At 33.7% G+C, this 25244-nt stretch overlaps 1 protein-coding gene across 5 annotated transcripts in view; it reads right to left on the bottom strand.

The window, feature by feature from the left end:
- Positions 1–354: 354 nt before the first annotated feature.
- Positions 355–25244, bottom strand: part of Nmdar2 (NMDA receptor 2) — an 825403-nt gene continuing 800513 nt past the window's right edge. For 4 of the 5 annotated variants that reach the window (XM_069831775.1, XM_069831778.1, XM_069831776.1 and 1 more), the window contains 2 exons: positions 20201–20305; positions 356–4479 (listed from right to left, as the gene is read on the bottom strand). In XM_069831775.1, the coding sequence (XP_069687876.1) occupies positions 4437–4479; positions 20201–20305 (148 nt within the window). In that variant the 3' untranslated portion in view covers positions 356–4436. Of the gene's footprint in view, positions 4480–20200; positions 20306–25244 lie in introns of all 5 variants that reach the window. The other variant, XM_069831779.1, reaches the window with a different exon arrangement.

Genomic DNA, 25244 nt, shown 5'->3' with positions numbered 1-25244 from the left:
AATAATAATAATAATAATAGTAATGTAATAATAATTATGATATACTAATAAAATAATAATGTACACAAATTTTAATGCCTAGTGTTCAACAAATCAGTTAGAAAATGTATGTGTTCATGTCAAGCGTTCATTACTGCACTCTATCGGCAGCGCGCTCGCTTACAGGAAAGATGGGCAATATGACAACACTGCTCCCCCTTCTCTGTAAACTGTCAAGTCGGAAGTAGTTTTGGTCAAAGTATAGTGCATTGTATAACTTGATGTCGTTTTGTGTAGAATACTGAGATATGTGAGAAACTTTGATTAAAATTTCACTAATAACGTTCTTTATTAAGAATGTTTTATATGTAAATACAAAACTTAGGAGAAAGATTATTCGGTAAATTGATCTTTACTTGAGTGGTATTAATGGAAAATTGCATTTTGAGCTGGCAAAATGATTGTGGATATAAAAAATTCCACAGTTGTCATTCAATCGTCTACAATATGTAAGTTTCCTTGGAGCATTTTTCTCTTCTAAAGCAATTTCATCTGTATTATTTTCATTTCCCCTCTTTATACTTCAAAATATCTTAAAAAAAAGACTGAATATCATTATTAATGTTGTCTACTTCATCTTTACTGAACTTATTCATACCTTATGAATTATGACCATATGATGAATTTCCATGCTGAAAGAAGAAATAAACTGAAAAAGGAATGTATAAGCAACTACTGTATTTGAAGTTCACAGTTTATCATTATATTAATATTTGAATGTCATTAAGCTTAATATTTTGATATTAGTACACAAGTTAAACCCCTATTCATGGAGCAGAAAGCCTTGCATTTCAAATTATTGCAAATATTTTTTTTGCAGTTACAGCTTAATTTTAAAGTTTATAGGTTCCGGTTAGAGAAAAAAACGAACAAATTAATATTTGGTGTACTATAATATTTAATTCTATTTCGGGTTTAGAGGTAACGTTTAATTCACATAATTAATATTAATCTAATGTTTTTGTCTTATTTTTACAAATTTCCTTTCTTCATGCATTTGGTCTCATGTTTTCACAGAGATTTAGGAATTCTTGCAACACCATTTTAAAATAACCGCACAATAGTTACTAAAAGTTTAAAACTGTATTTACATATTATTTCTTTTATTAATAAGTGTTCCCCTAAGAAGACAACAGTTTACTTTCAACATTTTCAACATAAGGAATAGAGAATAAACAAACTGAAAATGTTGTTCATCACCACAAACACAATATAGCTATTATACAATCAATATAAAAATTATGTTTACCACATGCTTGGAGCATGAGAGCCTCTTTCACACATATTATTGTAAATTACATGTTTGCTGTCAATGGGTGTTACCTGAAATCTGAAGTTAGTATCGACATCGTCAGTGAATGTTAATGAATTTTTATGTATTAATATATAACTACAATTTGTAAAAAAAAGGGCCTAAGCTTGATATTATTTTAAAAGAAAAGATCTTCATTTTAGTATTTTTTTGATTATTAGGTTAGAATTAACATAAATGCAAAATATAAAATAAGTAAACTCAACTTCATTCAAATAGGCCTATAATATAATTGGGAAATAATGCACATAAAACTCTCTAAAGACTCTTTGTACAATGGATCTTATACTCACCAAAAATATATGTCGTTACATACATAAATATCATCATTTCATAACGTCAAATAATCACGCGTATGATATATAATGTTATATACAATACTAATGTGTCATTATGTCTGTTTTTCTCTCAAATAGACTATTGACTACATCAACATGAGTGCTTTTGTTTTTCACCTTTTTATAAGTAACAACCAATAGAGAGATCATTTACATAGATATAATAATATTATCTTCTTAGTAATTTATATTTATAAGTATATAATTATGATACCAACAAGAAATATACCGTTCATTTTGGTTTCATTTAAGACTAATTTGACAACTGTGGCATTGTGTATGTGCACACTTTTTCATCAAATTCTCTTTTTATTATTAGTAGTATTATTATTCTTGCAGACTCTGAAAGACAACAATGTGAGAGGATGGTTGCCCAGCAACGAAAATAACATGGAAGGCAAACATTGCATGATGTCAGAGTCTTCTGACAATGAAAGCAAAAAACCAGAAAAACCATACAATGTTACATTTAAAATATATTTTTTAACGTTTTCCTTTGCATACAATGAAGTCATAGCAGTGATAATATTACACACCTAACGAAAATATTACTGAGAATAAATTGTGAATCTGAGAATTAAATTTAACATGATACTTTCGAAGGAAGAATTTAAAGTTTCATCTGAACAATTTAGTGACAGTACTGAAAATATTAATCAATACGCTTGTTTGAATGAGTGCGTATGAGTAGGCTATGCGTGCAAGTGAGCAATTATTGTAGCGGTATATCGAGGGGACGAGACAAATAGAAGGACGAACGAAATGAGATACAGTAGAAACAAGGAAGAAACAAACTTGACTTTTATTACATATTTTATATAAAAAATGTCTTTTGTGACCGTAAGACATTTAACTTTAAGTTTGCATTCAACTGTGTTACCAAATTAAACATATAATATATTACAGAACATAATTATATCATTGCAACTCTCACCAGTTATAAATTATTAGTTACTAGTATCTAAAGCGCCATTGTGAAAAATATTTTTTTTTCAATCAAGGAAATACTAAATGCACATATATGGAATCAAATCTCAGGGTACATACTGAAACCCATTTCAAGCGTGATATATTTTTAAGAAAATTTCATTGGTTATATAAAGTAGCTCATGAGTCAAGGTTTTAGAATAACAAGTCTGCTAAAAGCAAATTGGTTGAAGAAAATTTTTGAATTTCATAGTTTCCACATTTAATCTCTATTTTCATGACATATTTTTGATATCTCAACTTACGTAGTTCAATTTTTGCGTAGCATTGTAGTGTAATGTGCAAAATATGTAATATAACTAATGAATAAAATGAAAATAATCTGACATTTTGCTTTCAAGTCAGGAGGCTTTGACTCTCTGCACCATATCACAATAAGAGGGTTGGGGAAGGAGTAAAGTCTCGTGTCATATATGTAGGTATTCATTTTTTGAATCTGTAGCACCTAAATTAATTCAATGTAATATATTTCTAATCTATTGTTAAAATAAAGGAGTCTAGATATGCGTCTGAGATAAAAAAATATTTAACTCATATTTCTACATTGTTAACTTTAAGGTTATTAATTTAAATAAATTTTTAGTTAGTTAAAAAAAGACACTTGAAGTTAACATTTCCAATATGGACATACTTAGCTCAATGAAACTAAAAAATAAATTCCAATGGCTTTGAAGGTCATAGTATTGTCTATATTCAGAATTTTTAGCACATAACAGGAAATACAAGGCCAAATATAATTACGATTTTATTAACTTTTGTTTTTCATTCATCGACTTTTCATTATAAAAGCCAAAAAATTATGTTCTATATCACCATGTAATAATTATTTATATGTCTTCAATTAAAATTAAGTAAGCAATAGAAGTAAGTTTTAATTTTTTTGAGTACCGAGATGAATTCGATAATAACATTATATACTAATTTAAGGTTATGCATTATTCCGATATTTAAACATTTCTTTGTTATAATAATAACAATAAAAAATATCAGAACCACATTGCATCCTTTAAAAATTATATTAAGTGCTACGTATGATCTACATTTATGACTCGAGAGCCCAAACATCAACAATTAGAACATCAACAATAAATAACGACAATATAACACACTCTTTTCCTATACAGCATTCTATCTTAAGTTTCATGTGTAATAAATGTCTCTGGCGTCTCTGTTACTTTCATTGGCTTTTGGTATAGAATATTTCTTAATTTAATTTAATTTATTTTAATTTAATTTAAATTTTGTGTATATCGTGGGTAGCACCATTTTGATTTCTTGAGCACTTTCGGGATCCCATAAAATGTCTCGTTATTTTATACATAAATTTTAAATATAGATCCTTGTTAATATGCATTCTTGATCGTAGTTGACTAAAGCTAATTGGCTTAAGGAACCAGGCAAGGCTCATTTTGTCTGTGACGAATACAGTTGCGCTGCACAAAAGTAACACAAAAATAAACAAACAACTGTTCATTCACACTTCGGAAATCATAACAAATTATGACAAAGTTTGATGTCTTCATGTTTATTCACAAATGCGTGTTTAAAGCGTTCACCAAGAAACCGACGAAAACTAACTTTCACAGTCGTGTTGAACTCCACTTATTCTTTCATATGTTTGTACTTTTCAGTCAAGAAAAATGTTTTATACAAACACAATTATAGCTTCATTTTCTAGTAGACTTTCTATACAAATGAATATAGATTTTGTAACTACGTGCTTGAGAGTCTCAATTTATTGGTAGCCAAATGTGCCACCATCACAGAACTGTCTCCATCTCAGCTATTTCTGTTCTGCATGGTCTGCAACAGAAATCAAAATATATTATCTAAGGAATTACACTAAAATAATAAGTCCTCGCGACACAAAAATATTCTTATTTAAAACTAACGTTAGCAGTTCACTCGTAGAGACACAGATGAAAATTTTTCCCTTACATGAGTCAGTAGATCTCACTTGAACAATATGTTTGTTGTGATTCCTTCATTATGCTCCTTGCGAGCCTGCCTCGACTTTTTCTTTATTCTCTTTAGTTTCACCCGCCACATGGCAAATCTTAGGGAGCAAGACGGTCATCTCCTCCTGCCTTCTACCCCCGCCTCGCCACCCTTGTTAAGTAAGGGGAGAACGGTTTGGTCACCCAGATAGTAGAAAGACTTTACTCCCAATGACCGGCTACTTTGCCTCGTCAACATTGCATCACCCACCCTGCCGATGCAGCCAGTGTAGAGGGCATTCAGGCGAGACACGGATCGTTAATTGGGGGAATTGCCTTCTCCCCATTGGTCCGCACCAATGTAACGTCACTAATCACGTGATGGGTGGGGGAGCCAGCCTTTATAAGCCCGTTTCGAACGTGCTACAGCCAGTGGGCATGGATAAATATATAATAGGATGCGAAACTGCGGTCAGCACCATCTGGATTTGGGGGTTTGAAATAAGGTGATCAGCGCCCAACGTCGTAGGTGGTGTATTAGAACTACGTGTTGGGTACATTACCGAGAGTTCTCTATTTATCCGTTCGAGATATTGCTGTAAGGGAGAGTCGAAGATGAAGATGGCGGACTGAAACTTGCTATTAAGTGGACATAAAGTGATACGTGTGTGTATAAGCAGTGTATGTTAAACAGTGATGTTTATGGACGTTGTAAAAATAGTGTTGTTGAATGTATTGTAAAGTAATATAATAAATTGAACTAAGTAGTTCTTGCAGACTTTTCCATACCCAAAGAATACAATCCCAATTATCTAACCTTTTGCTTTATTTTTTGTCTCTGTCTGGTTATATTTTAATCGGGTAGTGTAAAACACATCGTCTCTTTTATCTTCCTGTCGGCTCCGGTAAGAATTTTCAGTAGAATATGCTGTGAGGAATAAAACCGTAAACGTTTTACCAAATTGGGTTAGTTTTGAATATCGATGAGGGTGGGAGGGAATACGGGAATACTTTCTGCACAGTTTAACATTTTCGTCACCAAGTGCGCTGCTAAATGCATGGAGTAATTACTCTTTTCACTACTTGGTGCGCTGCTAGATGTAATAACGCCCCTCCCAGAAATAGATGGCAGCAAGATCAACGCCTCTATTATATGTTACGGGAAACTCATTAAGTTTCGCATCCTATTATATATTTATCCATGCAGTGGGCCTTTCATCTTCAAACTAACTACTTCTCTACTCCTCTAAGTGCTTCACTCTCTCACCTTCTCTTCCCACATTCACCCCGGCTTGCTCAACCCTAGTCCTTCCTTCAAACCTCCTGCAGTGGTCGGAGTCGCTGGGCCATGTTTAGTGAGCTCGATAATTGCATCCCATCTCTTCATCGGTCGGAGTCGCGGGCCATGTTTGCGAGCTCGATAGGTGAAGGTCCTTAGTTCGAAACTCCCTCTAACTCGCCCTAGTCGCCCCTTTTTCCGAGTAAGTTTAGATTCACCTCTTTCCAGATACTCCCGTTACCCCTAACTTCTTATATCTCCCGTCCTAGCTCCGTCAGCTCTCCAACTAGTCTCAATCAGAGGCACAGGAACATATATTTCAATATTAGAGATTTCTTAACGACACTCCCGTTTCCCTTGCCCAAGACCGAGTAGAGGAACTAATTATTGAAACAAATATCTGTATCTGTAAGCAGAGTTTTTCCCTTCAGCATCGCAACATCATCCCCACACACACACACACACACGTCGGCCTATCTTGTCTTGTCACTCCCGTTTCCCCTCTCAAAACCAGCGACTACAGCATTCAGCAGAGGGCACTCAGCGGAGACCGGCGCACAACATGTTTCAGAGAAAGAACAATCGTTTGTATGCATCTGAAGTCTGACTAGTGTAATATATTACTAGTCAGTGATGCATGCAATAGAGGGAGAAAGAAACTGGAAACTACCCCATTATTTCCTGGCTTAGTTACCTCAGAAGTGTTGCCTTATGAGGTTCAAACCTGCCTTTGGACAGTTGACTAAACAACATTAAAATTTCTCAGGAAATATGTTGATGAAGTAAAATTTTTTCTGACAAGTAATGTTTATAAAATATTCTAATATGATTGGGAATAACAATGGGCAGTGAGGGAAGTGTGACAGTACGTGCCGATATGGAGTACCGCCACTGGTTTCTATGGCCAGAAAACATACCATTAGTGAAAAACGACACACTGTCACTGAAAAAATGTGATCCACAAAAATTTGTTTATATATTTCTTCACAGCAAAGAGTACTACCTGTCTGCTTCGTAAATCTTAACCATAGCCTTCTGGAACTGTATTCAACGTCTTTTAGACACGTTTATTTGATAAGTCAACCCCTGGAATGCTTACAATGGTAGTATTTCAAATATAGAAGGCTGTGGTCTGTAGCTTGTGGTGGTCATTGTTGCCAAGTTAGTGACTGTGTCATTTTTGTTGTTGTTGTTGTTGTACTTTTTATTAATAATTAAATAAAGAACTTCGAAGCTTTAACATTACTTTAAATGATAAGTCTCAATGGACATTGCAAAATAATCTCGTAAATAACTGAAGTAATTTGAAATTATTTTATTAAGAAATTTAATTTGTTAACTTCAAAGATTCGCGTTACTGAATGCAGAAAACAATTTATTGTAGACTTCATGTATGTGTGTGTTGTAAGGGAGGTGGGTATGCCTTTTTTTTTATATTTTTTTTATTTTATTGGGTTATTTTACGACGCTGTATCAACATCTAGGTTATTTAGCGTCTGAATGATATGAAGGTGATAATGCCGGTGAAATGAATCCGGGGTCCAACACCGAAAGTTACCCAGCATTTGCTCGTATTGGGTTGAGGGAAAACCCCAGAAAAAACCTCAACCAGATAACTTGCCCCGACCGGGATTCAAACCCGGGCCACCTGGTTTCGCAGCCAGATGCGCTGACCGTTACTCCACAGGTGTGGACATGCCTTTTTTAAATCGGGGTATGCCAGGGGAAAATCTTGGGGTAGCATACCGCCTCTGGTTTTTTTCCACTTCCCTCACTGACAATGGGTGATTCAGAAGAATATAGTAGACACAGGGTATTAAACCAAGCATTTTTCATTAAGCAATGGGTGTCCAATCTCGCACCAGTATGGTGCTACACTCGTTTCATCGTTGTGGCTGGTAGGCAATCATTCATTCAAGGGCCAGTGGCTTGACTCTTTGATGACTAAGCTTTCAATGAAAAACAACAGTCAATGACGCTTGATAACTTGTGCATTAGGCCTATAGAAGAGCTTCGAACTGAGTCTCTTTCTTGCAAAGAATACTGACATCGTCGAAGCATTGACTATTGCACCTGTTAAAATATGTCAGATGTAGTATGTATGGTGTTACAGGTGCCGACAATCCATGAAAGAAGATCATCAACATAGTCTATAGGTGTGGCATATACTAAGATCTTCAGATGTCCCCACAAGAAGTCAAGTGGATTAAGATTGGTGATGCTGCTCCCCATGGGATCAGATAACCAATCCGTCACCAAATGTTGCCGTCAGCTGTTGCTGTGCCACAAGGCTGAGATATGCAGGAGCTCTGTCATGCTGGAACCATGTTCTGGCTCATACTGCAAGCGGTACCTCTTCTACTTGTAATGTTCTCTCCTTAAGCAATTTGGCATGACATGTGGACCAAGTTGTTGTATGTTTTCTAATGCCAGGCGTTTGACAATAAAGTCATTTGACCTCTTGCACTCCAATATTTTTCAAAGATATTATCATGGTCAGCCACTGAAGCACAGATTTTGAGGTGTTTCGAATCCATTTCTTGGTTTCAGTTGCACATGGGCAGTTAGGGGACTGATATATTCCAATTCTATGCAGATGTTTGGCCAAACAATCATGGCCTGTTGCCAATCTAAATGCAGCTACAGACGATTTTCGTGGTAAATCGGGAATTAACTGTGGATTATGATGCAGAGAGTTCCACTTTTTCCCTTGATTGTGTTATCAAATTTTGTTTGTTGAAGTCTAAGTATGTAGATTTAATAAATCTCTTCGCAGAGTAATACATAGATTTAGTAACGGGTCTGTAAGTAGCAGTGCTGCCCTTCTTTGCTAAAGCATCCGCATTCTCGTTTCCCAGGATTCCACAATGGGATGGTATCCATTGGAATACAATTCTTTTATTGAGTGATATTAATTGAGAGAGCATTTTAGTTATTTCTGCTGTTTGAGATGAAGGTGTGTGTTTAGAGACGATTGATAGAATAGCTGCTTTAGAGTCTGACAGTATAACTGCATTCCTAAATTTATTGATGTGGCATAGAAGATTCCTGAGACTTTTACTTATTGCAATGATTTCACCATCAAAACTTGTTGTTCCATATCCAAGAGATCTATAAAGTGAGACGAGACAGCACGTAACACCTGCACCAGCACCTTGTTCTCTGGAGATCAAGGATCCGTCGGTGTATAAATGAAGCCAGTTTTGTGGAGGGTACCTAATATTAATTGTCTCTAAAGACAATTGTTTCAGTATTTCAGTGTTTACTTCTGATTTCAGTATTTCTTCTGGCCTCCAACATTCTGTATTTCAACTCATTTCTGAGGAATATGGGATGACAATTTCAGTTGATAAGACTAAAAAATCATGTCAGAGCAAAATATATGCCTTTATAATAAACCTGTAGAACAGGTCTCATGTTTTAAAAATTTAGGTTATCATATATGCTAAGAACTAGAAAAATATATTCACACAAAATTGAATGATTTTAATTATGCAGCAATTAACGAGATAGAGGCTGACAATTCAACTTACAACATAATAATGGGACGCTTGCAAGAAAATGGAGTAAATTCAAGAATCTTGAGCATTGGCAAACAACAACATTTTCAAACCTTCTCTTGACCAAACACACATACGAATTAAAGCCTATTAAACAAGGGCAAGACCTGTTCTCATGTTGGGAAGTGAAGCTTGGACCATACGTAAATGTGATGAACATCGAATCACTGTCACTGAAATTAAATTTTTAAGAAGAACTGAGGATTACACTTAAACTAGACAACGAAAAAATACAGATATTTTGAAAGGAAAATTGATCCTATTTTAAAGAAAATTAAAAATTATAGACAGAAATGGAAATCTCATGTACACAGAAAGCCACCTACAAGAATAATAAAAAATTATCGACCCTTAGGGGAAAGATCATCAGGCCACAAGACCTAATACATGACAGGAAAATGAAGAAGAAGAAGAAGAAGAAGAAGAAGAAGAAGAAGAAGAAAAAGAAGTAGAAGAAGAAGAAAGAATATATATGTCTTTCACATCCACTTTTAACCAAGTCACTTAAAATTATTAAGACATTAGTAGCATGTAATTCTTAAAATAAGATGAGAATTGCTTTGTTCAAAATTCTGCGTATAAATTTGATGTTAATGTACATGGCATTAGTGATATATTTAGCCCCACATATAGATTTTCAGTGAATGGAATTTTGCACAATAATCATATTATCCCAATTTTACCAAAACTTGGTGGACCTACAAAAGCCTAGTTCAAATGAATATGCTTCTCAAAGTGAGAAATAACTTAACTTGCAGAAGAATAATTGAGGACATCACCCGAATAACGGCGTATATGCTTATACACCCGTTTTCCGACGATCAAGGAATTAGATAGTTGAATGCATGTAGTACACTGTAGCAAATTTTCGTAAGTCTAGCTTCAATACGTAACACAGGACACAATGTCACGTTTTTACGTTGAACAAGTGAACGTGCCTACTACAGCTGCAGTCACATGCTGTTGCAAGCAGTACTGTAGTAGGCTAGTATTCAATCTTTAGGCCTACTTCAGGTTATCAGTTGCAGCAGTGAATCATGACCGAAAATGTGGGGAAAATAAATAGAAACAGTGGCAAATCATACACAACTTGTACAGGCCAGGAAATGGAAAAGAAGTCATTTATACCGGTAAGAAGATGTATGAAAATGTGTACACATGAAATTTCAAAGGACGATCAACTCTCTATTTTCAAATGCTTTTGGGACATGGATTCGAAATTAGAAGAATATCATTTTATTGCTTCTTGTCTTGAAAGAGTGAATCTAAAAACTAAGAGACATCAATCATTCAAGAATAGGGATAATTTGTGGAAATATAGTGTTTTCTATAATGGGGATAAAAAAGTAATGTGTCGAAACTTTCTATTGAGTCCATTGTAAATTTCAGAGAAAAAATTAACAACTCAGAATAAACTGGTTTCAGTGACATCCCGAATGATAAAAGGGGTACACACTTAAATCGCCTTATACAAACATGATACAAATGTATAAACAACTGCAATACAGTATATCAGGGGTATTTTTAGCTTGAATCTCATACACGGCATCATTTGTTCCCTTCAACATTTGGAAGACGGCAATGGAAGTGTCGCAGCTGAAACTTTTGAGTCCAACACAAATGAATCCAGTGCCTTTGGAACCCTCCAAGGCAAAGAACTTAAGAGAACTGTTACAGTTTTTAATGAAGATGTCCAAATTTGACTGAACTCAATTCTGAATAAAGCCGGGACATCATCACACAATGGCGAAGATGACTCTAGCAACAAGAGATGATGAACAAAGAAGAAAAAAGACATATAAGAAGAAGAAAACCATAAACTGAAAATGTAGGCCTAATGTTATTTTGTAGGCCTACTTGTGTAATCATTCAAGATTTTTTATTCAATATGTTATAGTAAATGTATAATTTATTTTGTTGAATTTATTTTATTTTACTTTTTACGACAAAATTATTAATAAAGTACGAGATGTTCTCATACATAATTAATTTTCATGTGAAGTTAGACACCTAGAACATCAGAATAATTAAAAACAGTATTAAAACATAATGTCGCCGGAAAAAGGGCGTATACAGAGTTCCATATTATATTTATTTACTAATAGCAGAACATACTATTTGCTGTTATGTTTCAATAATTTTGTTTTAAATATCCTCGAAACTATTTAAAAGTAATGAAAAACTTTTTAGACACAAGTATGATGAACCTGAAAACTTACTAACATTGAAATTAGTTTATATCAGAACTGCATTTTGCTGTATACGCCCTTATTCGGGTGACGTCCTCAATTACTGAAATGAGATATTTGTTATAACCACAGTTTTCGATGAGAACGAATTATAAAGCTTTATGCACTGACATTTGTGTCATTCATTCTTTCTATTTTAGTCAGTTTCACAGCCTCCTTGTATTACCCGTTTACAATCTAATGCGATGTAGGGGAGAGTATATTTTTATTACCAACACACCACGTCCAAGGACAGAATATAAATCTCTTCTATTGCCCATGCCAGGAATAGAACCACAGATTGCTTGGTTTGGAAAGCACATACACTATCCATATAGCCAAGGGAGCGAAATGCATCATACATACATCTGACAAAAATGCTGAATTATATGAGTTCTGTTTCAATTTAATTTTATGCTTTCGGCTAGACCAGTGGTTCCCAAAGTGTACTCCACGGATCCCTGGGGATCCGCCAACACTTATCAGGGAATCCGTGGTTGGTAATATATATTTTGAAATAAATAACATACGCAAGTAAAAAAGTCCGAGGTTTGGGAATTCTTTGTGCAGAGAGGGAGGCCAGCATTCAACATTACAACATCTGTAATCGTCTTCACCGTATTAATGATATGCATCTTAACTTTGTAAGGAACCTGCACCTTGAACAGCAACTGAGTCTACGTAGACTAAACATCAATAAGTCTTCTATTGCTCCCAACACTAAATTGAGGGAGATCTTGCAGAACAGAAGTTTTGAATCATGGTGTAAATTACCTCATAAGGGCAAACGTGTTATCCTGTATTCTGAGTGCCCCAAGGCAAATTCCTGGATGTCATCAAAGGCGGCAAATTTATCAATTTCAGAATACATTAATGCAATTAAAATGTCCAGCAATTTATCTGCGGTTCGATCTGTGCCCGGCAGAAGTTTCAACACAACCCGTTGTCGCCATCCCGGCTGCAACGAGACGGAAACTCTTGGTCACGTGTTGGGATTCTGTCGAAAAACGGAGCTGCTGCGCTACAATCGACACCATAAGGCCAGGACCGGTATTGCTGATGTCCTCAAGCGTCGTGGATGGGAAGTATACGAGGAGGTCCACTGCGTTTCATCCTTAGATTCGAACAGAACAGCAGATATTGTAGCCATCCACAGGACTCAATCTAAGGGATTAGTTCTTGATCCTACAATCCGGTTTGAGAGGGATGCCCTACAGGCACAACACGTTGATGAGGAGAAGAAATCCATTTATGAGTCCTGCATCTCTTATCTAAGTGAGAAATATAACATTCCCACTAGTCAGTGGAGTGTTTCTGGTCTTTTATTTCGTGCACGTGGCACACTTCCTAAATTCACATGTAATATTTTAAAAGCACTCGGTTTCCAATTTTTTGAGATTCAAAAACTTTTGTTGAATATTCTTAAGGATTCAATCCAAATATTACATTACCATTTATATTTTGGCCATTGATGATATTATTGGGTTTGCATTTCTCTGGATTTTTTACTACACAATTCCTGTCTTTCTAAATTATTCCGTAGTGCTTTTATTCTAGATCTTTATGGTTACCCCCATTGAGGGAAGATAATTTCGTTTAAAATTTCTCTCTACTACGATTTTTCTCGATGCAATTGTACAGTACTGTACGCAACTGTATTTGTGAAAGTTAGTATATTGGCAAGGATAGATGACCAGATCTCACCCTTGCATGAGCAGGCTTTCAAACTGCTGTAAAATATACAGCTTTCTTTTTTCAGTTAAGGTAGTCAATTCTATTGAAATTTTTTGTTTGCTTGGCGAGGGTGACAAGTTATTAGTTAGTTCTCATCTGCTTGGGGTGTGTGAATGTTTGCAGTTTTTTCCCTCGAGACCAACAGTATAAGAATAAGTTTTTGTAAATATAATGTATGTATTTATTCACACTGCAAATGGGTATATACCCGGTGGCAGTGGTAACTAATTTCACTCAATAATGACAATTAATAATAAACACAACTAATAAAAAACAATAATTAATAATAATAATAATAATAATAATAATAATAATAATAATAATAATAAAATAATAATAATAACAAGGAGCATCCTAAATTAAAATGAAGCCTGGTCACTTAAAATAACATTTAAAGTAAATCTAATTTGCATCTTAACCCTAAGCTCGAACTAAGATCCACGAGTGTGACAAGTTCATACCTGCATAGGTACCTTTCGGCAGTACACTTATTTCGCTGTCAACTCACTCACTGCACTGATTCTACCTGATTTCACTAACACTTCTAACCATTTCACTGTTCGAATACTTTGCACAGCCACTTCACTGACACCAACACACTTCACTTACACAATAGACTTCACTGACACTACACACTTCACTGACACAACACACTTCCTCACTGATAGAACACTTCAAATAACAAGATATCAATTACACCCTTTAAGTACCGGTAGTGTGCATAATATACTACCGTCTATTAGTAAAGTCCTTAAGCCTATTTTGAAATACATTTTTGGTTATTGGTAAAGCCTTTAGTAAGTCTGCAGGTAAAGCATTCCAGTCCTTGATAGTTCGATTGAGAAAAGAAAACTTTCCAGTGTCCGTCCTCTGTCTTCTTTCCCTCAATTTATATGAGTGGTCGTTCCTTGAAGAGTAATTTGGCGGCTGCAACCTATTTTTTATTTCTCTCCAGGCAGGCTCACCTCTGTATGTTTTTAACATTGCGCATAATCGAATTCGCGTTCTCCGGTCCGTGTGTGTGCTCGGAGACTTAATGCCTTAATTGTAAAATAAATTTAATTGACAATGTTATTTAATCAGTAATAAATTTTGACACGTATTTTTGAAAAGAAACGAATTTCGTCCATTGTTGTGCACACATTCTGCTTCTGCTACTTTTATTGAGAAGTCAGTTTTTATTCATTTAGTACCAGGCTTATGTGAGGTGTTCGTGTTAAAATTATGTGTTAATAACCATGTGTCTTTGATTCCGAACAAAATAATATTAATTTAATATTACGAATAATTTTAATTTTCATATATTACAGTGTCTTCTCAATGGATCGGTGGCTAATAAAAATGACAGTTCTACAAATTCAGAAATCAGTCGATCACCTTGTCATGTATCAACGCCAGTGCTGATAATTTAAAAATGGATGAATCAACCAAGAAACAAAAATACGATGAAACAGAGCTTTAGCGAACTTCCTGTCACCGAATTCTGGTGTAGTCTACTTCAGGAATATTCGGAAATTTCTAAATGTGCAGTGGCGAAACTCCTTCCATTTCCAACAAAATTTTCACGATATGCAGCAACAAAATCAAAATTCTGTCATCGCCTGGATGCCACATCAGATATGAGAATTTAACTTTCTTCCATTTCCCCCACCTTGAAAGAAATTTGTGAGACGAGGAAACAACACTATTCTTCCCATTAGCAATTTGAAGGTATTTTTTTTATAATTATGCATGTAATTACTGAAAAAAATACATCACTTTCTAAATACTACTGCATGTTTATGAACTCATGTCTATGCGTGGTACCTAATTAATGTAGTTGTAGACACACTGTGTTAAATACGTACAGAATATAAATATGAAGGCATATTAAATTTATATCTATATTAATCTAGCAATTAAATTATTTGAATTTAATTTAATTTAAGGATCCATGAATCTTTCTTCCAGTCGAAAGAAGTTTGGGAACCACTTGGCTAAACAATTATATTTTATAACACATGTGTTATAGGAAACCATATTAATTAAATTCACTGCATCATAATTCCTTCATTCGCTATTTATTTCTTTCACTTTCTGTGTCTTTGTTTCCTTCTTTATTTCCTTGTATTCTAAGGCGAGTTAAAGAAATACATTATATATGAGCCGTTCAGAGCAGAAGTGGTGTAAGTCGAAAATGGGTAATGAGGGTTAAAGTAAACATTCTGTAAAATACAGCGCAATTCAATTTATTTAAACTATTAGTAGTCAGTGGATAGCAATAAGGACATATTAATTGCTACCTTGCGCTGTATTTCACAGAATTTTTACTTTAAACCCTCATTACCCAATTTTGACTTACATCACTTTTGCTCTGAACGGCTCATATTATCTCATCCACATTAAATTATTTCTCTAAAAGATAAATTTCAAGCCAGTTGTTAAATTTGCATACTTATCTCTATTTGTAAACTTACCATAAAAGTAATAATCAGAGTTTCTTACAGCCTATGCAGTTGCGACAAATACTCAGTGAGAACTATAAAATAATATTACAGTACAACCCCTTTTTAACGAATCTTTGTGGGATTAATTTTTTCTTTTTTTCCTTAAATAGACGTTTTTCTTAAAAAGGAGAGAGTATATAAAATGGGAAGGAAAGGCCAAGATAACTACTACTAACATGTGTGTTATGTATCAAACATTATTCTCATTTAATTACACCTATGATTATTATTTACAATAAATTTCTTTATAATATTTTCTAACGCTTCAAATGGTGAGACACGAATGTTTTTCCATTTGGTTGAACCCGAACCACATTGGAACTCAGCATTGAAAATTTCTTTTTTCTTCATTATTCCCCATAATGAAATAGTTGGTAAACCATGCTTTTTTTTTGCCACATGCTATATTGTTATTTGAGGATTAGCGTCGACATCATTTATTATTTTCACTTTCCGTTCGATAATTAATTTCTCTCATTTGTAACGATGCATAAACTAACAAAAAACTTAGAAATAAGATCTACACGAGATCACGAGAACAAAGCAAGCAAAGGAACCACTCTATGTAAATAACGCAAAGCAAGACCATAAAGAATGATATGCCAGTGCTATTGATTATTGAAAGTCAAGTCAATATTTCAGGCTTCATTATCACAAAATCTATTTGAAAAATATTCTTTGAAAGCGGAATTTTCCTTAAGCAGCATTTCCTTAAAACTGGGAATTAATTACATTATTCTTATGGTAATTTGGCTGAGACTAAACAGGTTATTCCTTAAAAAACGGGAACGTTAAAACGGGGTTTTACTGTACTGTTATCTCAATTTAGCCTTTAAAGGACATAAGAATCATTACGTCAATGTGCACTTACAGATAAGAACTAAATGTCGATGTTTATTCCTTGAAAGGTTAGCAGGTCTACTATTTATTCCTCTATTGTTATCATTCCACACATTTCATTCCTTTATCAACATGCAAATGTAAAGTTCACTTGGTAAGTTCATAGAAATACCTATGCCACATGCCAAGAAGTTAGCATGCTTGGATACCTCGACACTGCAGATTATCAGCCTGTAGTTGTGCAAAAGATAATATTTGATTCTGAAAATTAATATTTAAAATTATTAATATATATTATGAATGAAGAGCTTTTTCCATGACTGTCTAGAGTGCTTCACTAAAGTATTAAAATTCTTTTTCTTAATTTTAAGTATTACTACTGTAGCAACTGAAAAATAAAATAAAATTGTAGGATGACTGTTGATGAAAAAAAAAAGAGAAAAAGAGAGAGAGAGAGAGACAAATAATACTGAAAAGCTGTCAGGCTAGTTGTTTACAACCAAGAATTTTTTTGGTTTTTCTAACAAGCAAACGTTCTGATGGGGGCAGATAAAAAAGTCAATTTTTTTTTCTTTCACCATGTTAATAATATCAAAAGAACTGCTTATACAAATTTTGGCCACTAGACCGCAATTACGAGACCGTCCAGAAAGTGATTTTCCCTGGGGCCGTTTATAGACAAAAGCTCAATTTCATGGAAATATTTATTGAAACAGATATAGCAATTTTTGCACTATTTGTCAACATATCCCCACTGGAATTGAGACATTTGTCATACCATGGGATCAATTTTTGTGTCGTAGAAGTCAGCCGCCTCAGTCTGGAACCAGCGTTTGACTGCGTCTGCATCTCTCTCTGTCGATCCCATGATATGAGAAATGTCTCAATTCCGGTGAAAAATATGTTGAAAAATAGCTCAACAAGCTGTGTCCGTTCTAATAAATTTGTCCAATGAAATTGTGTTTTTTTTTCTGTTAACGGCCCCTGGCGAATTAATTTTTTTACGGCCTTCGTAATTGCGGTCGAGTGGCCAAAATTTGTATAAGCACTTCTTTTGACATTATTAACATTGTGGAAGGAAAGAATTTAACTTTTTTATCTGCCCCCATCAGAACGTTTGCTTGTAAGATGCTCAGCATAGCTGAAACCATTATAAGATAGTTTTAAGAATTTAGGTTATGTATGTATTTCACAAGAGTAAATGTAGAAATTGCGAGAAAGACCTACGTAATTTAATTCAATTTAATTGAATTTCTACTTATGTTTATTATTAATTAAGAATGTAAGTGAAATAGTAATTTTACAAAGTATGTACAATATATTGTTACATTTACCTGAATTATACAGGGTGATTCATGACTAATAAACGACGCTTTAAGAATCAGTTCTAGGCCATTTTGAGCATAAAATGTCATATGAACATGGGTCTGATTATCATTTACTCGTAAAAATCTAAACGTCATATTGCAAATCAGGCTTTAAAGTTTCTTGCATCATAATACAAACATAAACTAAATGGAGGGTTGCACTGTGACGGAAGTACGCGGGAGAAGAGGAAGATAGATCTGGTGATTATCAGCTGCTCTCATCAAGGACAGTCGAGCCAAGTATTCATTCACATCAGTGTGGCCAACTGCATTGAAGTGGAAGGAGGAGATATTTGAAAATCTGCTTTCAATATGAGGCACGCTTATTTTATGATTAATACAGTATTTTGAATTAATATTTCTGTGTATTTGAAGGGGTTACTTGAAGCAAGTAAAGCGATAGGTTTGGAAGTAAATCCCAAAAAGACAAAGTATATGATTATGACTCGTGACGAGAATATTGTACGAAATGGAAATATAAGAATTGGAAATTTATCTTTTGAAGAAGTGGAGAAATTCAAATATCTGGGAGCAACAGTAACAAATATAAATGATACTCGGGAAGAAATTAAACACAGAATAAATATGGGAAATGCGTGTTATTATTCAGTTGAGAAACTTTTATCATCCAGTCTGCTGTCAAAAAATCTGAAAGTTAGAATTTATAAAACAGTTATATTACCGGTTGTCCTGTATGGTTGTGAAACTTGGACTCTCACTTTGAGAGAGGAACATAAGTTAAGAGTGTTTGAGAATAAGGTGCTTAGGAATATATTTGGGGCTGAAAAGGATGAAGTTACAGGAGAATGGAGAAAGTTACACAACACAGAACTGCACGCATTGTATTCCTCACCTGACATAATTAGGAACATTAAATCTAGACGTTTGAGATGGGCAGGGCATGTAGCACGTATGGGTGAATCCAGAAATGCATATAGAGTGTTAGTTGGGAGGCCGGAGGGAAAAAGACCTTTAGGGAGGCCGAGACGTAGATGGGAAGATAATGTTAAAATGGATTTGAGGGAGGTGAGATATGATGATAGAGACTGGATTAATCTTGCTCAGGATAGGGACCAATGGTGGGCTTATGTGAGGGCGGCAATGAACCTCCGGGTTCCTTGAAAGCCAGTAAGAAAGTAAGTAAGTTAAGTGTATTTTAAGCGGACTGTGAATCTCCTACCTTAACACATGTCAAATTAGTGACATTTACTGTACTTTTCTCTAAAACTGTTGGGAATAGAACAATGAAACTTTTACAGGTTATTTCTAACACTCTTATAAGTAATCTGATGGAAGGGTTTTCAAAAATAACAATATTTAATAAATTTATGAATTTTTTTCTGAAGATGTAAATTTTTACCTCATTTGTTGCTACTATTTTTCAACCTGTGTGAATTTATGCCACAATACCAACTAAATACATACAGAAAATTTGAAATAAATGTAACCACTAGAAACTGAGATATGGTACACTTATAGAGAGAGAAATACAAACTTATGGAAAATGGCTGCCAAAGTTACCAGAACACCTCAGCTGCATATTCCTCATCGTAGATAATTTTTTAAAAATATATTTCCATAATAATAATGTGCATAAATGATATACTGTTGGAAAGAGGATTTTTCAAAGAATATAAATCAATAATAAAAAAAAAAAAAACAAAAATGGAAATTTTGAACATATTATAGGGTCCCGGTCCCCGTAAGTGAATAACTTTTAGTTCTGCTCAAAATCAATGCTACTTTCGTATGATTCAATCAGTTGCCACTCCTTAACGGGTGATAATCGAATCCATGTTCATATGACATTTTATGTTCAAAATGTCCTATAGAACTCCTTCCTAAAGCATGGGTCATTAGACGTGAATATGAACAAATTCTTCAGTGAAATTGTATTATAATTCAGGGAGTATTGGGTTCAGTGATAACATATAAAGGAATGAGTGTCCATATTTTACAGTTCAGACTAGTTATTCAAATGTTGATTAGTAAAGAGCAATATAGAGTATATACACATGGAAATATGTAATCAATATAATAAATGTTATAATAAGTTTTGGAGCATGAATCGAGGATCCTACAATCTGTGTTACCTGTATAACTGACCACCATCATGAAATCGGCCGGAGAATTCTGTAGAAGACACGTGATTTCTTGTCATATCACGTGGTTTCCGGACGTCATCTGCATTCAGCAATCTGCCGACGGGACATAACAATGAAAATTCAACATGCCAAAACAAAATTAAAGCGAAAATAAAAGTCGTGAATATTTCATCATTAAATTCTCAGGTGAACTAAAAATATTGGGTATATAATATATTTCACTATTTTGAAACTCAAAATGAAGATCTGAAGATTGGATGTAGAATCTAGAGTAAACAATGTTGACCACAGCTAATATTTCTTCTTACCTGAAAGTATACGCTTTAACACTATATAATATACACAAACGTAAATACGTGAAATAACAAATGAATAAAGGGTCACACAAATCATGCACATTTCTAATTCAATGCACATCGGGAAATTTTTGTCGATTTTCAGCATCACATACGATCTTGTAGTTTGTAGTCACGATTCTTTTGTTTTTCACATTACAGAATGATGCAAGCATACATGCAATCAGCTTCAATACATTTTCATTGTGAATAAGCACTATACGTGCATTGTGTATTGAATAGATCCTTTTCTTAAACATTTAATGAAATAAAAATTGTATTATGTAGTCTACAGAAAGATAATTATGTACCAAATGAAGCTTTATTGAATAACTATCCGTACCCGTGTGCTCCGCTGCACTCGTTAGAAATAAATATAAAGTAATTACATAATTAAAATAAGACATCTGATCCAGGGAACATTCGTGTTTGATAGAAGGATAAATCGTTTAATATGTTACTTAATTTAAATTGTATTTAAATAATTAAAATGCAATCATTTTGGTCCAGAGACCACTCATTTGATGCAATGACAATTCCTTTAACATGTTTCTTAATTGTTATTACATGCAACCATAGTTTAATGAAGATTGATATCATTTAGATTTATTGTGCATACTTTATATTACTTGCTATATGTTTCCATTGAATTATGGTAATAACTTCATTTTAACCCTTGTTTTCTAAGTCTTCAGTAAATGGCGCTTGACCCACTATGGTTCGGAACCCTTCAAATAACTTAAATAGTGATACAGCATATATAGTGATATGTAATTATATTTCTTTCTTTCGAAAATGTAAGAATTCACGATCTCCTGTGTACCATTGCCATGGAATGAATAAATGTGTTTTTTCTTCCTACTCAAAAATTTTATATTTTGCACATAGGAGTTACTGCAGGAAAAACAATGCTACAATCTGAGGCGGCGGTGAAAATATATTGTTTTGTTATTTTAAAAGTCTTGTATATCCTTTACTCGATATTACTTCATATAAACACAGAAATATGCTCTGTAGGCTATGTTTAATAGCTTTCATTTGTTGTTGTCCAAGGCCCCTTATAGATGAAGCCATTTGTTTTTTATTTCATTACAGTGCCTTAGATGGCATTGTTATATAAATTTTAAAACTCATTTATCTCACGAAATATCAGTCCTATCAAAATTTTGCACAGAATAAAACTTATCGGAAATAATTAAAAAAAAAACTTTGTTATGTAACATTTTTCACGAAAATTAATAATAAGGGAGATACTTCGATTTATTTAATTCAAGACCCCTCATAACCCCCCTTTTAACAAAGTATTTTCAATGCCATATAGCCTAAAATCTAAGTTACAACGAACTTAATTTATATTCCAATTTTCATATAAATCAGTTCAGCCATTATTGCGTGAAAAGGTAACAAACATCCAGACAGACAGACAGACAGACAGACAGACATACATACAAACAAAAATTTCAAAAAAGCGATTTTCGGTTTCAGGATGGTTAATTATACATGTTAACACCAATTATTTTTGGAAAATTACCAGAAAAATTTTGGCTAGAGATTTATTATTAGTATAGATCACGAGTATTACACTATTAGTGTATTTGACTTGCAGATTTAATTTGTCTCTGCAGGTTCTATTATTAATGTTGCTATAGCTACATTTATTGTTACTGCAATGAAATGTATTTCAATCCCTCTTATTCCTTGCTGAATTAATGTATCAGACTCTATATCCATTACATTTAGAAGTAAAGATATAATGACGAGGCCTTCTATATTTTATTTGAATTAAAAGTTGCAAAAAAACCAAGATGGAATAAGTTTATGCTATGACATATTTTGGAAATACCTTAAAATGCACACATTTTGAAAACAGCATTACCTACCTGATAATATGCTAATTTAATTATTAGTAATCTAATAGATGCTGTAACCCTGCATTACAACTGCTATCATTCATCCTGAGGTATTTAATTCAAGTCCATTTTACTAGATTCAAAAGAATTTTCATAAATGACAAATGCTTTGACATTAGAGTATTAAACTTTGAACAAAATAACAATATTAAAGGATCAGTGAAAATTATTATCCGTTACATAAAAACCAAACAGGTGAGTATCCATTTTGTAAAGAGGTGTTATTTGAACTATCAATTAGTTACAGACTTAGCAATGACAATCCAAATGAGAATATATATTTACCTTTCTAGAAATATAAGAAATTTGAAGAACTATGGGCAAAAAACACGAGGATGTTTCTGATAATGAACGTGAGAACATTATATATGAAGAAGTCACATGATTTCTTTAAAGATATATCAAGTAACTAATAAAAAAGAATGAAAATGACAGAAATCATTCCAGGAAAATGTTTAATATTACTCTCCAAATAGTCACAAAATAGACTCCCATATCATCAGGTGCATTAAGTATGAACACAGCACAGGAAGACATATTTTTAATGTGCAAACATTCATAATCTAAGTGGAAATCACTGTGGACTTTGCATAACTCCAAAATTTCCCCTTTAATCGGTGTGTATCATAAATAATGTAATGTTATTAATTTCAGAGGGTTATTTTCTTAGAAACTTCAAACAAAAAAAGTATAATACAATATTGCTCGTTTTTGCTTCCTTTTCGAGATAAAAATTATTTTATACAAAATATTTCATGACGTGTTTTGGGAAAGCCATTGATTTAATTCCCAATATGCTCAGCCAGTTTAAGAAGAAGTGTGTTATGAAAATAGATGGCTGAAAGAATTTTAGTTTTGTCCTTTAAATGTGCATAAATTTTATCCGAACAAATGTAACATTGAAAAATTCCTTTGCGGGATGAAAAATTATATTTGTTAGGATCAAATATCTGCACACTTACTTACTTACTTACTGGCTTTTAAGGAACCCAGAGGTTCATTGCCGCCCTCACATAAGACCACCATTGGTCCCTATCCTGAGCAAGATTAATCCAGTCTCTATCATCATATCCCACCTCCCTCAAATCCACTTTAATATTATCTTCCCATCTACGTCTCGGCCTCCCTAAAGGTCTTTTTCCCTCCGGCCTCCCAACTAACACTCTATATGCATTTCTGGATTCGCCCATACGTGCTACATGCCCTGCCCATCTCAAACGTCTGGATTTAATGTTCCTAATTATGTCAGGTGAGGAATACAATGCGTGCAGTTCTGTGTTGTGTAACTTTCTCCATTCTCCTGTAACTTCATCCCTTTCGGCCCCAAATATATTCCTAAGCACCTTATTCTCAAACACCCTTAACCTATATTCCTCTCTCAAAGTGAGAGTCCAAGTTTCACAACCATAAAGAACAACCAGTAATATAACTGTTTTATAAATTCTAACTTTCAGGTTTTTTGACAGCAGACTGGATGATAAAAGCTTCTCAACCGAATAATAACAGGCATTTCCCATATTTATTCTGTGTTTAATTTCCTCCCGAGTATCATTTATATTTGTTACTGTTGCTCCAAGATATTTGAACTTCTCCACCTCTTCAAAAGATAAATTTCCAATTTTTATATTTCCATTTCGTACAATATTCTGGTCACGAGACATAATCATATACTTTGTTTTTTCGGGATTTACTTCCAAACCTACCTCTTTACTTGCTTCGAGTACAATTCCTGTACTTTCCCTAATCGTTTGTGGATTTTCTCCTAACATATTCACGTTATGCGCATAGACAAGCAGCTGATGTAACCCGTTCAATTCCAAACCCTCTCTGTTATCCTGGACTTTCCTAATTACATACTCTAAAGCAAAGTTAAAAAGTAAAGGTGATAGTGCATCTCCTTGCTTTAGCCCACAGTGAATTGGAAACGCATCTAACAGAAACTGACCTATACGAATTCTGCTATACGTTTCACTGATATCTGCACACTTAAAAAGACAAAACTAAAATTCTTTCAATAATTTAATTTCATAATACACTGCTCTATTTAATTGACTGGGCATATTGGGAATTAAATCAATGGCTTTCCCAAAACACATTATGAAATATTTCATATAAAATAATTTTTATGTCAAAAACGAAGTAAAAACGAGCAAAATTGTATTCAACTTTTTTGTATGAAATATCTCAAAGAATAACCTCCTGAAATTAATGACATTACTTACAGTTCAGCCTCTATTACTGTGTTGAAATGATTTTTAAATATCTGTATCATATTAAAAAATTAAAGTTTTCCTCAACCTTATGATAGCTCTCTCAAAATTTATTCCAGTACATCTGCAGCAATTTTCTTTTACTTCTAATTTTGATGTAATAGTACCTATACTGCGATACAAGTGTGGGAAGTGCATTATAACAGAAATGAAGAAAAGTTTAAAAAAAATGAGCAGAACGAGTTTTTTCTATTTCCGAGATTCTGTTATGCACTTTACAAACATGTATTGCATACTATTTTTTGGATGATCGTTAATTTAAGTTAATTAATTAATAAGTTTTATGGCCAGTTTGTCCAAGTAATGTTTAATTTTGCTTAACGAATGTTAAATTAACAGTCTGTTTATTTTTAACGCTTTGTTAATGTATTTTCCATTTGTTCAACATAATTTTGTTTAAGATAACCAACACTTAACTATAACGTCTGTTAGCACTATTTTAACTACTCAACAGCAGTTGGTAATGATTCTACACATGTAAGACAATTTTTGATTGGCTAAAATTAATCTTTAAATT

This window comes from Periplaneta americana, chromosome 7 (assembly GCF_040183065.1).
Source record: "Periplaneta americana isolate PAMFEO1 chromosome 7, P.americana_PAMFEO1_priV1, whole genome shotgun sequence".
Taxonomy (NCBI): Eukaryota; Metazoa; Arthropoda; class Insecta; order Blattodea; family Blattidae; genus Periplaneta; species Periplaneta americana.
The sequence above is the reverse complement of the archived record's forward strand: the minus strand, read 5'-3'. Positions and strand labels throughout refer to the sequence as shown.